Source organism: Corapipo altera, unplaced genomic scaffold (genome assembly GCF_003945725.1).
Source record: "Corapipo altera isolate COAL_440 unplaced genomic scaffold, ASM394572v1 52b, whole genome shotgun sequence".
NCBI lineage: Eukaryota > Metazoa > Chordata > Aves > Passeriformes > Pipridae > Corapipo > Corapipo altera.
In genome coordinates, this window is record NW_020884922.1 from 1,422,900 (window position 1) to 1,437,426 (window position 14,527).

The 14,527-nt window shown below is 39.0% G+C and overlaps 1 protein-coding gene across 1 annotated transcript in view; it reads right to left on the reverse strand.

Annotated features, from left to right (window-relative positions):
- Positions 1 to 5,423: 5,423 nt before the first annotated feature.
- Positions 5,424 to 14,527, reverse strand: part of STK3 (serine/threonine kinase 3) — a 123,005-nt gene continuing 113,901 nt past the window's right edge. Inside the window, exon 11 of the mRNA XM_027657062.1 lies at positions 5,424 to 9,260. Coding sequence (XP_027512863.1) covers positions 9,102 to 9,260 — 159 coding nt within the window. The 3' untranslated portion in view covers positions 5,424 to 9,101. The remainder of the gene's footprint in view (positions 9,261 to 14,527) is intronic.

Here is a 14,527-nt window from a genome sequence, read left to right on the forward strand (position 1 = left end):
TTCATTTTTGCATGGGGCATCTCAGCTGCATCACTGAAAATGCTTTGCATATATAGGGAAATTTTGCTTATGTTTTGGTGGCAAAAATGCACCGAGGCTTCCTTATACATTGCTGAGGGCAGCCCCACTCCTGGCTCTCATGTTCACCAAGCACAGTAAACTGGAACTGTACTGGAGCTCTCACCAGTGCTACCAAGGCAGTGCTGGAGAGCACAAAGGACTCTGCTTTACGTGAGAAGTTACACTGGCCCATCCACCAGCACACAAAAACACCAGTGTGCTTCCTCACACTCAGCAGGAGCCTCAAAGCTCCAAAACCATTTAACATGCCAGGACATGGCAGTCATGCCAGGAACAGGAGCTGGCAGGTGTTTCTGAGTGCATTTGATTTTCTTAAGAATCCCTTTAGATTCAGAGATAGGTCAGTCTAGACATACCGAGAATACAGAAGAAAAAGACTTTGAGAGGCAGTTAGTGATTGCTGAAACAAAATACCTGACAATCTTCCATCCTGAGAAAGCACTACTGAAAAAGGAAAATCTGTTTCTCCATCCTGACAGAGAAGGTGAAGAAAAAGCTATGGTGAATGAAAGGTCAGTTTACTTGGATTCTGGGCTTTTAAAATAAAATGTTAATCCAATGCAGCTCAGAAAAGAAGAATAAACCTGAATGGAAAACAAAGCTGCAGCTTTATAGCGTTTCAATTTTTTTCCTTGAAAAGTGCACAGGACAGCCATGTCTTACACGGTTTCATTTAAAGATATGGACCAAAGATCAGAGACCAGGTTCTCAAAGTGTAGGTTTCCAAATTTCTAAGCACAAACAGGGGTGTTAGACATACCCTTCCTTCACTTGGGTCAGTAACATGGCGCTCTAACCATGAGGTTGGCAGCCTCGCGGTATTTTGGGTAAGCAAGGCCAAGCAGTTTCTGTCACTTCCTGTGATGAGGGAACACCGGAGCTGTTTGGCTCTGCAGCACAGGGCCCAGTCAGCCCCAAGCAGCCTCATTTCCACTGATCAGGACAGAAGCTGGAAGACACCTCAGAAACACAGCAGTAATCTCTTCTTGAAATGCCTGAATTGTTCCTTGTTCTAAAGTAAAGAGCTGAACCAAATACTTAAGTTCATATTGGTCAAACACTTTGCGAATAAGACTTCCTCCTACTTTAACTGCAAGATAAGACTGAACTGTCAAGCTTTGTGTGGAGGCAGTGAATGAAGATAAGTGCTATGAGATGTATAAAATTCATGTCAGTTGATGGGCTGAATAAATCAATGTTAACTACATTTAAAAGGCTTCAAACTCATACCCACTCATGGAATAAATTTGCATTAATTGTTGGGATGTGGGGCTACTGTATTACTGGTCCTGTAATCCTAGAAATCCTCAATTCCTATTTATTCCAGTAATTACATATTTAGGGGCTGTTTAAACATCTGGTTATCAATGAAATTTATAATTACACTAACTTGGAGAAATAGGTTTGTTGAATCTACTACAATACTATTGCCATCCATTTTAGCCACATTATATTGCGGAATATAAACAGCCCCAAAAGCTAAAGTATTTCTATTAAAGCTGAGCAAACAGTGGTGGATGTGCTTCCTTGGCAGGAGAGATACCAACATACTCATAGTGGGTTACCAAATTACTTTTGGTTGTTTTAGAGTTTCTAATGGGAAGAGAGACTCTTGGAATGAGTCAGAGCAAGATTTCAGCTGTGTTTATTGAAATACTGAACCAGTACTCACTGCACCAGAGAATTCTGTTCACTTTCTGAGGTAAATAGGATTTGGATTAAGCAATTGTATATGTATATGAAGGGTAGTGTTGAACGTTATTCGACTCACCCCATTATTTTCTGGACAGGCTCAGGACCATCTTCTGTAAAGATCAACTAAAAGGAGAAGCAACCCAAAATTTCTTCTGCATATTAGGAGACTCAGAAAAAGTTATTTTATTAATTGTATTTATCAGTACAGCATTTGACTTGTTTCTGCATTTTTAATATGAAACACTGAAAAATTCTAGTCTTCTCCCATAGTTTTAGCAGGGAAAATTGGTATATGACAAATAAATACAACTTATCTACAGACTGAAATAACACCTGCACTTTAAAAAGTATGTCATGCTTTTGGATACGGTTGCTAAGAAAAATGGTAACTCTACTTAATCCTTCCTCAAATAATCTCTGACCTTCATAATCTCTGGACTATGACACCTGTTTTCATGTGCAATGAGAGATCAAAGGGACACTTCTTGCTGTTAAGCCTGTATACCCCATTGTACTGTAATAAAAATGAAATATCAATTGATGCATCACACAAAAAGCTTAGTGTCAGATAAATCAACTCAAAAGCTTTTGGTGTCCCTCTTTGATGTACTGGCTGAAAGGCTTTCCTTAACAGCAACCAGGCAGGCTTTGGGAGCCCAGGAGTCCAAAGCAGCAGAAAGATCTGAAGAGGGGAAAAAGCATTAGAAACATCTGAGGGCCACAGCCATCTTCTCATACATCGAACCTTCCAGTGACACCAAGGGAATGAAAGGATGCATGGGGGGCTGCTCGTGTGTGTTTCTGGGCACACCTGGGTGCAGTGAAAGAATAATTATACTGGTCATCTCCAAATACTGTCCCTAAGGGAAGAAACAGGACTAGGAGGGCTACATCTTCCTCTGGGAGCTGGCTAGGGAGAGATACTGTAATATAAAATATGTCCTCAGAAGAAATATCCCTGGAGAGATGAGACCAGGTCTTCAGTAAACAATATATGGTTTAATTAATTTGACAGAAAAAAAATATATCCAGACACCTTAGCACGTGGCCATGTATATTTACAAATTTAACTTCTGAAGCTGTGAAATCTAAAGAAAAAAATTTGAAGATCGCTGAGGTTGGTAGTGCCATGGTAAATGGTAAATATCATTAATGTTTTCCCGCATTGTGACAGACAGAAAAACCAGCATTTGAGCCCAGAATCAGATTGGTTTAATTCCTTCTAATGCCTTCCCACTGCCTGGCTCTGGGTAGCTCCCTGCTTACTGCCCAGTTTATCCCCTCTGAAATTTCTGTGGCCTTTAGAAAGGCCTGTTTCAATGATCAAGTATCAACACCAAGCAAGAACTCTGGCTGTTTGCCTACATCACACAAAACCTTCCTGTTCCCTCCATCACTTCTAGTAAAGCTAAACCCAGCACCTACAGTAAGAATTTGGGAGGCCAGCGGTTCCCAGCAGGGCACAAGGCTTACACATCCTGAGTAGGTGCACAGTTCATTCAGTCCTTTCGATAAAATCATCTCCATCCATGTCTTGCCCAGCATTGGAGCAGGGAAAGCCTTTCCATGCAGAGGCAAACAACATCTGCTGTCAAAAGCCTCCACTACCTCGGATGAGTGGGGAAGCAAAGGAAAACACCTTGGTGACCCTGATTGGGTTTTTTTCCACGTTTATTTATTTGGCACTGTTACGGGATGATTCCATTTATAAAGTCTGAAAAATTTAAAACTTCTATCTTTGAAAGTGGCAAGGAAATAAATAAAGCATGAACATAGAAGACAAAAAACACAAATGGAAGAAAATTAGATGTGAAACAGCAACACAGAACGGTAAGTTACGTAGATGACCACCTGATTCGCTTTTGTCAGCCAACACTTTTTTCCTCACATCCATAGTTAGCCTCATAGGCAGCCTGGCCAGGTGCAAATGCCATCTGCTTTTTCTTTTCTCCCCAAAGATTTAAAAAAATGTTTCTTTCTTCCTATTTCTTCAAATATCACTCTTCTCCAGTCCAGAAGATTCTCTAAGGCCTAGTGAAACTAAGTATGAATCTATCCGGAGGAATCTGTGATATTAACAACGGAAAAAAGTATCAAGTATCTGTTGGTCTGGGACTAACAAATATTCTGAAAGAGAAAGATTTGCTTAGAATCTGAACATCCCATCTTTTCAAAGGAAGGGAAAACAGGATATCTGAGACTTCACTTCAGTGATCTCTGAATAGAAGAAGAGAATAAAAGCTGTTGCTGACATTTGCACTTGGGCACAATGTCCCAAGGACTCTTGGCTCAGGGGATGCTCTTAAAAGTAAAGCCCACATACATCTTCCCGAGCAGAGGGAAGACAAGGAAAATATGGGGAAATTTCAAGTATGCTTTAAAAACCCTAACAAATTAAACCAAACAAAAATGGATGAGAGCACACCATATAAAAGATAGGCCCCTTCCATAATGAATACACTGAACAGAGAGGAGAAATACATTCTGTGAAAAGGTATTTTAAAACAAATTTAACAGGGCAAATCTACAAGTGCAACTTAATGACTTCGCACTGAACATCAATGGAATTTGCTTTTCCCCAAAAAGCTTAAGCTGTTACTTCACCTGGCACAACACAATGGTGAGAAACAGAGTGCGTGCATGCTACCCAGGACACGTCCTCTCCTAGGTTTTCAGTGGCAATAGCGGGCATAACTCAGCTGCATCACAGCCTGGCATACAAATATCCCAAAGCAAATTTCCCAGTCAACTGCATGACACAGCCTCAAGTTGCACCAGGGCAGGTTTTAATTGCATATTAGGAAAATTTTCTTCACTGAAAAGATTGTCAAGCGTTGGAACAGGCTGCCCAAGGAAGCAGTGGTGTCACCATCCCTGGAGGTATTTAAGAGACGTGTCGATGTGGCACTTAGGGACTTAGGCTTTAGCGTGGACTTTGCGGTGCTGGGTTAACAGTTGGACTCACTGATCTTAGAAGTCTTTTCCAAACTAAACAGGTTGGAAAACTTCCATGAACTGTTGGAGTCACCAGCCCTGAAGGTGTTTAAGAAAAGACTGGAGGCAGCACTTAGTGCCATGGTCTAGTTGACATGATGGTGGTTTGGTCACAGGTTGGACTCAATAATCTCAGAGGTCTTTTCCAACTTAATTGATTCTGTGACATGACCATGTAACACCCATCATGATCTTTGGAAGCAGAAAAAGAAATGCCACAGTAAGCTGGAGACTTTAGTATTTAAGAATGCAAAGAAATAAAGACTTCCTCACATTGTGAGGTCTTTTTAATTAGCTTTATAACCATGTATACACTTAAGAAAATGTAACCGTCATCATATCACACTGACAGAGCAGCACGCACACAAAGTACTTTACAGAAGTTGTACAGTTCACATTCTGCTTGGAAGCACCAGTGCCTATTAAGGGGGAGTCAGGCTATCTCACATATTTGTGCAGGGTTTCACTCATCATGAGCCATATTTATATTTGGAAGTTCAACAAACACACTGGATGGAGAAGCAGCCTGAGCCACTGTGCACTCTCACTGGAATACACTGTGCAAATGCAGACAACATATTATTTCGCATAAATAAACAGTAAGTAATTATTCTAGCCAATTAATTGTCAAATTAGTTCAGATTAGCAGTAGAATTTTGTCACTTCAAACATACTGTGGATCACTAAGGAGTTTTGCTCACAAGTTCATTTTTCACGAAAATGTCTGTGGGCAAATTCTTAAGAAAATAATTTTAAAAAAATCAGAAAATAAATGGGCGATGGAATTGAATTCATTAAATGTATTTACTTTTCCTACTCTAGTCTATCCATTACTTATTGATTTTTTAGTGCAATGAGAAAAACAAAGGAGCAACACAAGCCACTTATGCCTGCTAATACTGAGGATTTCTTTCCTTAGGCCTGCTATGCTTTCATGGAGCTCCTCAGACTTCTAGATCTTGCAACAATGTTGTGATCTGGAAAAATCCTTTCCAGAGTTGACTTGGAGAGACACCGGTTTCTGCACTCACAGCTGGGCTTGCAGTGTTACAGAAAGGAAACAAAAGCATGAGGGATGACTATGGAAATGAATATTAATGGTTACTATTAAGATAATTTTACTTCAGTTAGAATGAACAACAAGTCAACAATTATACATGAAAAATTAGCTTTTATTACAAATGTTTAGTAATAAGCAATGATTTTTCATTTTTTTTAACTTACTAAACCTAAACATACAAAGTCAGAAGCAAACAAGAAATTGCTTGGTTAAAATCTTACTGAAGGTTAGCTTGTCAGTAGTTCTATCAGGTTTTCTGCAACACTTGCTTTTAAAATATCTTATTTATTGTACTATTGACTTTCCTTTACAGAGATGTTCATCCTCCAGTAGAGATGTGCAGTCATCAACATGGATGATTTGATTCATTTATATAAACAGAAGAAAGAAAAAAATAAGTTGCATCCATCTCTGAGTATAAAACTTATTTCCCTATGCTATGCTTGCACATTAATTTAGAGCTCCATACTCTGGCTGCTAAAGCCAAAGGCAGCTCTCACTGACCACAGTGTGCACCATACCAGAATGGAAACATTACTGATTTCATATTAATTGGTGAAAGTATTCTTTGGTCACAAACATCCTGTATCTACACAGTTTACAGTACATCAGATGCTATTTTTCACCCATTTTAAGTAGCTTGTTTACATTTGTTTTATTCAATAGTGTTTAGATTTTCTTCCTGCATGTATAATCCATTCTTGTGTGCATGCATATGCACAAAAATTGAGTTGTTTCTATGCAGACACATCAGGATTGAAGAAAGGATGTCCTTCTGATGGCTTTCAGATGCCAGACTGCAACAGCTCTAGTCTAAAAGGGTTTTTACTGGAGTCCCTCAGGATAAGCAATTAATTTTTAGGGTGCCACATTACTACAGTTTTCAGAATACACAAAATATGAAATTTGTGATAATTTTTGTTACACTCTCTATTACACTGTAAAGCCACATTATTCAAAATCAAAGTCTTATTTTTGCTGTGAAAAGTTTAAGATGGAGAAAGGGAAAATTTAGCTGCTAAGGATGCAGGTAAGAGTGTCTGGACAATGACACTTTGCTTAAAAGGCACACCAAGAAAAGGCAAGCTAGGTTCCTCTCCTGATGGTTTAAATGTGTTTTATATTTTTTCTTATGTATATAGATATGTATATATATGTGTGTATACCTACACAAATCTATGTATGCACGCACATCTTTGAGTTTTTGAGAACAGAAAGCTCAAGAAGTAGAAATTAATTTTAAATAAATAAGAACCATGTTGATGGGGGAAGTTTGTCCTGTTATTTTTTCCTGCGTTATGATTATAATCTAATGACACAGTGACATGATTATACCATTTTTTACTTTACATCATTTCATTGTATAAATGTGAGGCATAACACTACCAGGTTCATTTTATCTTGCCTAAAGTAATTTTTATGGATCTTCTGTGTTCTTGCATTTTCACAAGGAATGGTCATCGCTGTAGGAAATATGAAGAGAGTTGAGGGTACTAACAACCAGAATCAAGATTTATTTGACTCTAGGGTTTACATGTCAGAGCATGGTGTACATGCAAACACATAGAGAATGACAATGACAACAATGGCTCAAACCCAAGTCCTGGTCCCAGCATGGCTGTAGAATGCTGATCTTGTGAAAACTTTTGGTTTCCTTTTGCATAAGCTTTGTGATATAATGCACCATTTTCAAAATCTGCACTGTTCCATCTAGATGGTCCATATATGATGACAGTAAATGTTAAGAGGTATGAGATGATTACTAACTTCCAGAAAACATTTAACAGAAGATGCCCATACAGTAGTCACCATTAAACCTTTAACAGCTAAAGGCTGAATGTAAAGATCTTTTCAGTTGTATTGTATAAAGAAGTATGACTATCACAGTGAAGTTAATTACATAAAAGGCAACAATAGTAAATATTTCAGTAGAGAACACAGTAGATTGTTCAGAAAGTGGATCATGTTTTCTGATAAGTATGAAATATTTCTTGCAATGTTGTAAATTCTACCTACTAGGTATTCCACAATATAAACCAGATAAAATAACTTGTAAAAAGCTAAGAGCTTGGTCCTGCATTTCTGATTCCCAAAAATCTACCAACAGAAGACTACAGGAATATTGAATGTTTAGTGATTGCAGGACAAAACTCTCAGAGGACTGTAAAATGTTGCTTCTTTTCTGCACTTATTAAATATAAGTATTAATTTTATTTTCTTTGGCTTTTAAATTACTATCCCTTTGTATCTATAATGTGAAAACAAAACCCCAAACCACTAATAACTCCCCTCTCCCCTCAAAACAGTGACAAAGAAACCCAAATGAACCAAAACAACATCCAAAAACTGTAGCTGTTACTTCATTATAAAACTATGGTGCAAAATAGAGGTTTATACTGGTCAGAATTGCAATAGCAATTGGAAGTTTACACTGAAGGAGTGACTGCAAGTATTGCTTCTTCTGAATAACAAAAATCAAAACTGATTAGGCACTTGTTTTCTTGTTTAATGACAGCAGACTCAGTGTGCGTAGAAATGACAGAAATACTCTCTAAAAATCCTCTGTAGTGTAACAACTGTACTGCTCAACTACAACCACAGTCCCTGATTCAGGAGAGCAGGAAAACATGTGCCTGTTACTTACTTTCTGCTTAAATCCTACTGATACAAATCGGCTGGATACATGTTCAAGAGCTGTCCTGAACTGGGATGCTTGCTGAAATTGGAAATTGTTAAAAGATAATAGAGTGGTGAGCAACTTTTCATTATACTATAATACCAATTTTATCTAATCTGACTCTGCTCTCCACAATATTACCCTAATACTTCCCAACATAAAAGGAAACAGGCATAAAATAAATAGGATAACCAAAGATTACATAATAAATATGCTACTAAAGGGAAGAAAAATACATTGCAATATAAGGCTCGGTAGTGTTGCACAATAAAGAAATCATTCCAGGTGCTCCAAAACACAATTCCCAATGTACAACACCAAATTACCACTATATACCTGAAAAAGATTGGGAAGCAACAGATTAAACTTGTATTACATTAAACATTTGAAAATGCAAACAAGTGGTGATGTGTTTCTCTGCCTTTGCAGAACACCATATGTATATTCTTTCACTGCTCCAATTGTCATTGCTTGTGAAGGAAATTTCAACAGACCGGGTTTTTGAAAACTCTCATAATCCAATTCCTTCAGACTGTTACAAAGTTACCAGTGTCCACAGTGACTCATAGTATTATGTCTGAGAGTAAAACAAACTCAGAAATTTTGCTGCCTCCGTTTCTTTGCATCCATCGCATCTAGGATGGGTTGCCTCTTTGCAGTGTACCTCTGACGAAGCTCCTCAATTTCTCGTTCCATCATAGGGTCCAAAGCTTTTAATCTCATCTGTAATTCTTCCAAACTCAGATTCTTTAACTGTAAAACAACAAAAGAACAACCACAGGAAAACATTAGAAAGTCTTTACAATAACAATGAAAACCATTACCTTCCATAATCCTTTAATTTACAGTTGCAGTGTTTTTACACACTTTGAGTGTATGTATATGTGTATATATAACTGTTGATACAAACAAAAGCCTCGGTATTCTCCACAGTCAATAATCTAACAGCATACGAAAACAAACACACATAGTACATTTAATTAAAAAAAAATAATCACTTTGTAAACCTTGCAAATAAATATAGGGCTTAAGTTTAACTCATTAGGCTGCCACAGCATACACAATTATATTCATGTATATAAATTATACTGTCTAATCAAATACTTCTTACTAAACATCAGCCTCCTACAGAAGCCTGAAAAATAGACAGCTACTGTAAGTAATAGTCTGACAGATATTCAGAGGTACTTTCTGATAAGAATGACAAGGTATCTGCCTTACTCAACAGACTGCTGCCAGAACTAGTCAAAGCAAATTGCTAGCAAAGCGTTTAAATAATACATGAAATAATTTCCTCAATTCATGGGGGGGGTTACCTTTGACCGTTCTTTTCTTTCTAAAAATATTTTTACACAATGTTTAACAGTTCATTACATTTCATTCAATAAAAACGACTGGTCATATAACAAGTAAATCACTTGGCTGTCTTGCTGGCTGCTGCCAATAAAGGTTGGAGTCTTGTCAGGTACTGGGGCACGTCAGGCACTCCTGCTCCACCCGCTACTGCAGGGAAGAATCTGCATTTGAAACGTGCTCCTTTGTCTGGTCTATGTATTTTTTTCCTGATGTAGCTTAGTACCTTTCTGAGTTTCTCTCTTGTCAGAATTGCCTATGTGCCAATTATTCTTCACCGAGTGTGAAAAATATCAGCAAATTTCAAATAGCACAAATAATTTCCTCCTAGGAAAGGAGTAATCTTCGTTTTGTTTGCAAATATTCTTACATTGCAAACAAGCACACTACCTAACTCATGGGTAAAAAAAATTAATTTTCTGAATTGACTACTAATGAGTCAATACTGCATTCATGAATCTAGGGCAGGCTTCCATCAACACAGTCTGATCTGTTTTCCCTGAGGAATGAAATACTACTTTTGATCTTTATTTTTATCAGCGATTGAGGCATATAAATTAGCAACACATATTGCTACATACAGTCCAAACCTCAGCATTATGACTCTTACTAAGAGACCACATTGTACATAGTAAACAAACAACTGAAAGTGATAATAAAGAGAGGGGGCATATCAGAGCACATGGAAAAGATGCACATTTTCATGCAACATCATTTTAACCATAAGATTCCTAATGAAGATGAAAATTAAACCCCAAATGTCAAAATATCTTAGGGTACCAAAGATCCTGAGACCTGTATGAGCTTCAGAGAGCTCAGATGTGTTCAATAGCTCATCAGCAATGTTGGTCTCACAGAATCTGCTGAGTTGGAAGGGACTAACAAGGATCACTGAGTCCAATCCTTAGCCCTGCACAGGACACGCCCAAGAGTCACACCATGTCCCTGAGAGCATTGTCCAAACACATCTTGAACTCTGTCAGCCCCTTTGTGCTGTGACCACTTCGCTGGGGAGCCTGTTCCAGTGCCTAAACACCCTCTGGGTGAAGAACCTTTTTCTAATATCCAACCTAAACCTCCCCTGACACAACTTCAGGCCATTCCCTCAGGTTCTGTCATCAGAGAGAAGAGATCAGTGCCTGCCCCTCCTCTTCCCCTCCCAAGGAAGTTGTAACTGCAGTGAGGTCTCCTCTCAGTCTCCTCTTCTCCAGACTGAACAGATCAAGTGCCCTCAGTTGCTCCTCATACGGTTACCCCCTCAAGGCCCTTCATCATCTTTGTTGCACTCCTTTGGACACTTCATTTGCCCTCTTTTGGTCTCTCCCAAGGACAAATGATACCTTTTGTTTCTTATGAAGGAAAGAGTAGCCTCCCAAGGAATCAAATGTCATCCAGTTTACTGTACTTCTCCCATCTGATATCCAGAAAAAAGGATGGGGAAAGGAATTCCTCAGTCACTTAAGGCTTTTGCAGAAAAAGACCTTTTTATTTTCAGAGAAAGAAAAGATTAAAAAATTGCAGTATTCTATTTAATTTTTAGCCCATTGGTAAATGTAACTGGCACATGACACATTTTTCAGTGAAGATACTCTTTTAGAGGAGTGAAGTGTCAGAGATTTGAAGTAAAATGAGAAGAAATGACGTGCCGATTCCGCTGTTTAACAGATCCCAACACAACACAGATGAGAGGAGCAATAAAGCCACTTTTTTAGCACAGGGGACACAAGTAACATATTTGGGGCTCCACAGACCAGCAAGTGGACTAAGGTAGGCACTGAATAATCTCACTTTGTGAGAACTGCCACTGATGAAGTCTCTGACCCACTCTGGACCAGCCTGGACAGTCATTTATTCCCTCTCAGTCACCAGTGTAGACATCAAGCTCAAACTGCATAGAATAGACTCCAACTGATGTAATCACATAATTATTTTGCACTGGAAAACATTTTTTCATAAATTATCAGAGAAGAATGTCGTGGGTGAGTTTTTATTTAAATTTCAATCAAGAAACAGAGCCAGCAAACAGAATTAACTATTCTTTAAAGATCACAGACAGCTGGGATAGATATTAAAATATAAAGAGAATGAATTTTTTAAGCCAGAGACTAAGAACCTTTCAGAATCATCTCAGACATGTCACCCAGGGGACCCAGGGAGCCACAATATTCATCTGCATCAATGGTTGATGCTCAGGACATTTGAAGAAAGGAAGTGGCAGAAAACAGGGGCATTAAGAAACTGAAAACAGGAGTTAGGAAGGTCTCATCTGACATCAGATGAGAAAACCACTTAATCAGCCACAACTGAATGTAGGATATGTGTGTGTGTTTGTGCACATATACATCTCCTTGGTAAATTTAAAAATATTTTTCTTGACTTATGTCTGTGCCACAGATATTACCTCACAAACCCTGCAAAAGTCCAAACACTGAATGTAACAGCAAAAATACCAAACAAGATGTGTAGATAGAACTCAAGATATTTAATTACTCTAATGTAATTTATTCCCCTGCATGATAAATATTTTGATTCAAATTTTTATTGTGATAGAGCTCAGCATTCATTTACTTTCAGTTGCGAACAGTTTGGAATTTAAACTGCCATAAATAATTCACCATGTAGTTTGTTGTAACTACTGGGGCTACTGGTATTAATGGGAAGGGAGAGGAGAGCATTCAGTGGTGCAAGATGCAGGAATTCAAAAAGGCTTTAAATTATATTTCAATAGTTTTTTCAAAGCTGTGAACTGTAACAATTCAGTAACTGTTTGACAATGATACATAGTTCAATTTCTGCCACTTTTCTAAATAACAGAATCAATTGTGTCCTTTCTGAGATCAAACACCTACAACCACACAAGAGACAGCAATTAGTGTCAACACAGACCACTTCCAAGACAGAGGTCTTCAGAGAATGGGGATTTCTGGTAAAAATGTTTGCCTTCACTTGGGCCCTTTATTTCAGTAGATAATCACAATGGATTAGGAAAGGAACAGTCCAAACTTCAAAGAAGCAAAACCACCTCCAGAGCCAGATGACTTTGAGTAATTTCTTCTAGAAGCTGATGAATTATCAGGACATGGTTGCACTCAAAGAAGCCTCCTTGAAATTCTCTGCTGTGCTTTGCTAGAGCAAAGGAAATCAACTTTGCCTACAAAGAGACCAGTCAACAGTCATCTTTGCAGGACAAGCTCCCAGTGCTGCAAGCTTGAGTGCCAGCAGCTTCTGTCTCTCTACCTTCTTCCCTCCCCGATCCAGAGGGAAATCCTAGTGGAAAAAAGGCACCTATGAAGAAAGGAGCTTCATCAACCCGAGCTTACAGTGGCAGAAATATCTTTCAGCAGCACAAACCTGAGCTGGGACAAACAGCACAGAATAAAAGCATAACTAACCTTCTAACTGAACTGTAATTTTCACTTGTAATCTTTGGAAAAGGCAATTTACCACACACTTAAGAGACTGGAAAGTCGGGAAACCTGATGCACATTATCTCAAACTTTTAGCAAATGGGACACCAATCATTTAACTCCTCCTTGCTTACTTTTCAATTTATTTGTAATAGAGGTTTTTTCAGGAAAGGTTACATATAGAAGTTGAAAAGTAGCAGAACAGATTAAGAATCATTAGCAAGCTTTTCTTACTGTGATTGTCATCATTAAGTTGGGATACAGTAAAAATCCAAAAGCTGATGGAGCTCCAGGCATGAAGTGTTCCGGTTGTGTTTAGAGCTACAAGTGCTCTAGAGACAGTGCACTGCCCTTGTGTGAAGGTGGCAGGAACCACTGCTAATCAGTCTGGGGGTTTAAGATAATCCTGCATGATCATGCAAGGTTGGTTGAATACAGTGCAGATCAGCATTGCATCAGAATATTTTCTACTGTAGAAGGTTGACTCTGACTGGCTGCCAGACACCCACCAAAGCCACTCTATCACTTCCCTCTGCAACTGGACAGAAGAGAGAAAATATTAAAAAGGTTCATGAGTTGAGATAAGGTCTGTGAGAGATCACTCACCAAATACTGACACGGGCAAAACAGACTCGAATTGGGGATATTAATTAAATTTATTACTAACAAAATCAGAGCAGGATAATGAGAAGTAAAATAAATCTTCAAACACGTTCCCCTTACCCCTGCCTCCTTCCTGGGCTCTATCTCCTCTATCCCTCCCTCTAACCCCCCAGGGAATGGGGGTTATGGTCAGTTCATGTTGTTCCTGCTGCTGCTCAGGGAGAACAGTCCTTCTCCTGCTCCAGTGTGGGGTCCTTCCCATGGGAGACAGTTCTCCATGAACTGCTGCAACGTGGGTCACTCTTCCATGGGGTGCAGTCCTTCAGGCACAGGCTGCTCCAGCGTGGGTTCCCCACAGGGCCACAAGTCCTACCAGGAAACCTGCTCCAGCACTGGTTTCCCATAGGTTCACAGCCCTCTCTCAGACATCTACCCACTCTGGCATGGGTCTCCTCCACAGGCTGCACGTGGATCTCTGCACCCCCATTGACCTACATGGGCTGCAGGGGAACCTCAGCTCCAGCATCTCTTCTCCCTCCTTCTCCACTGACCTTGGTGTCTGCATGGTTGTTCCTCTCACATATTCTCACTCTCACATATTCTCTGCTCTTCTCTGGTTGCAATTACAGCTGTGCAATATTTTTTTTTCCTTCATAA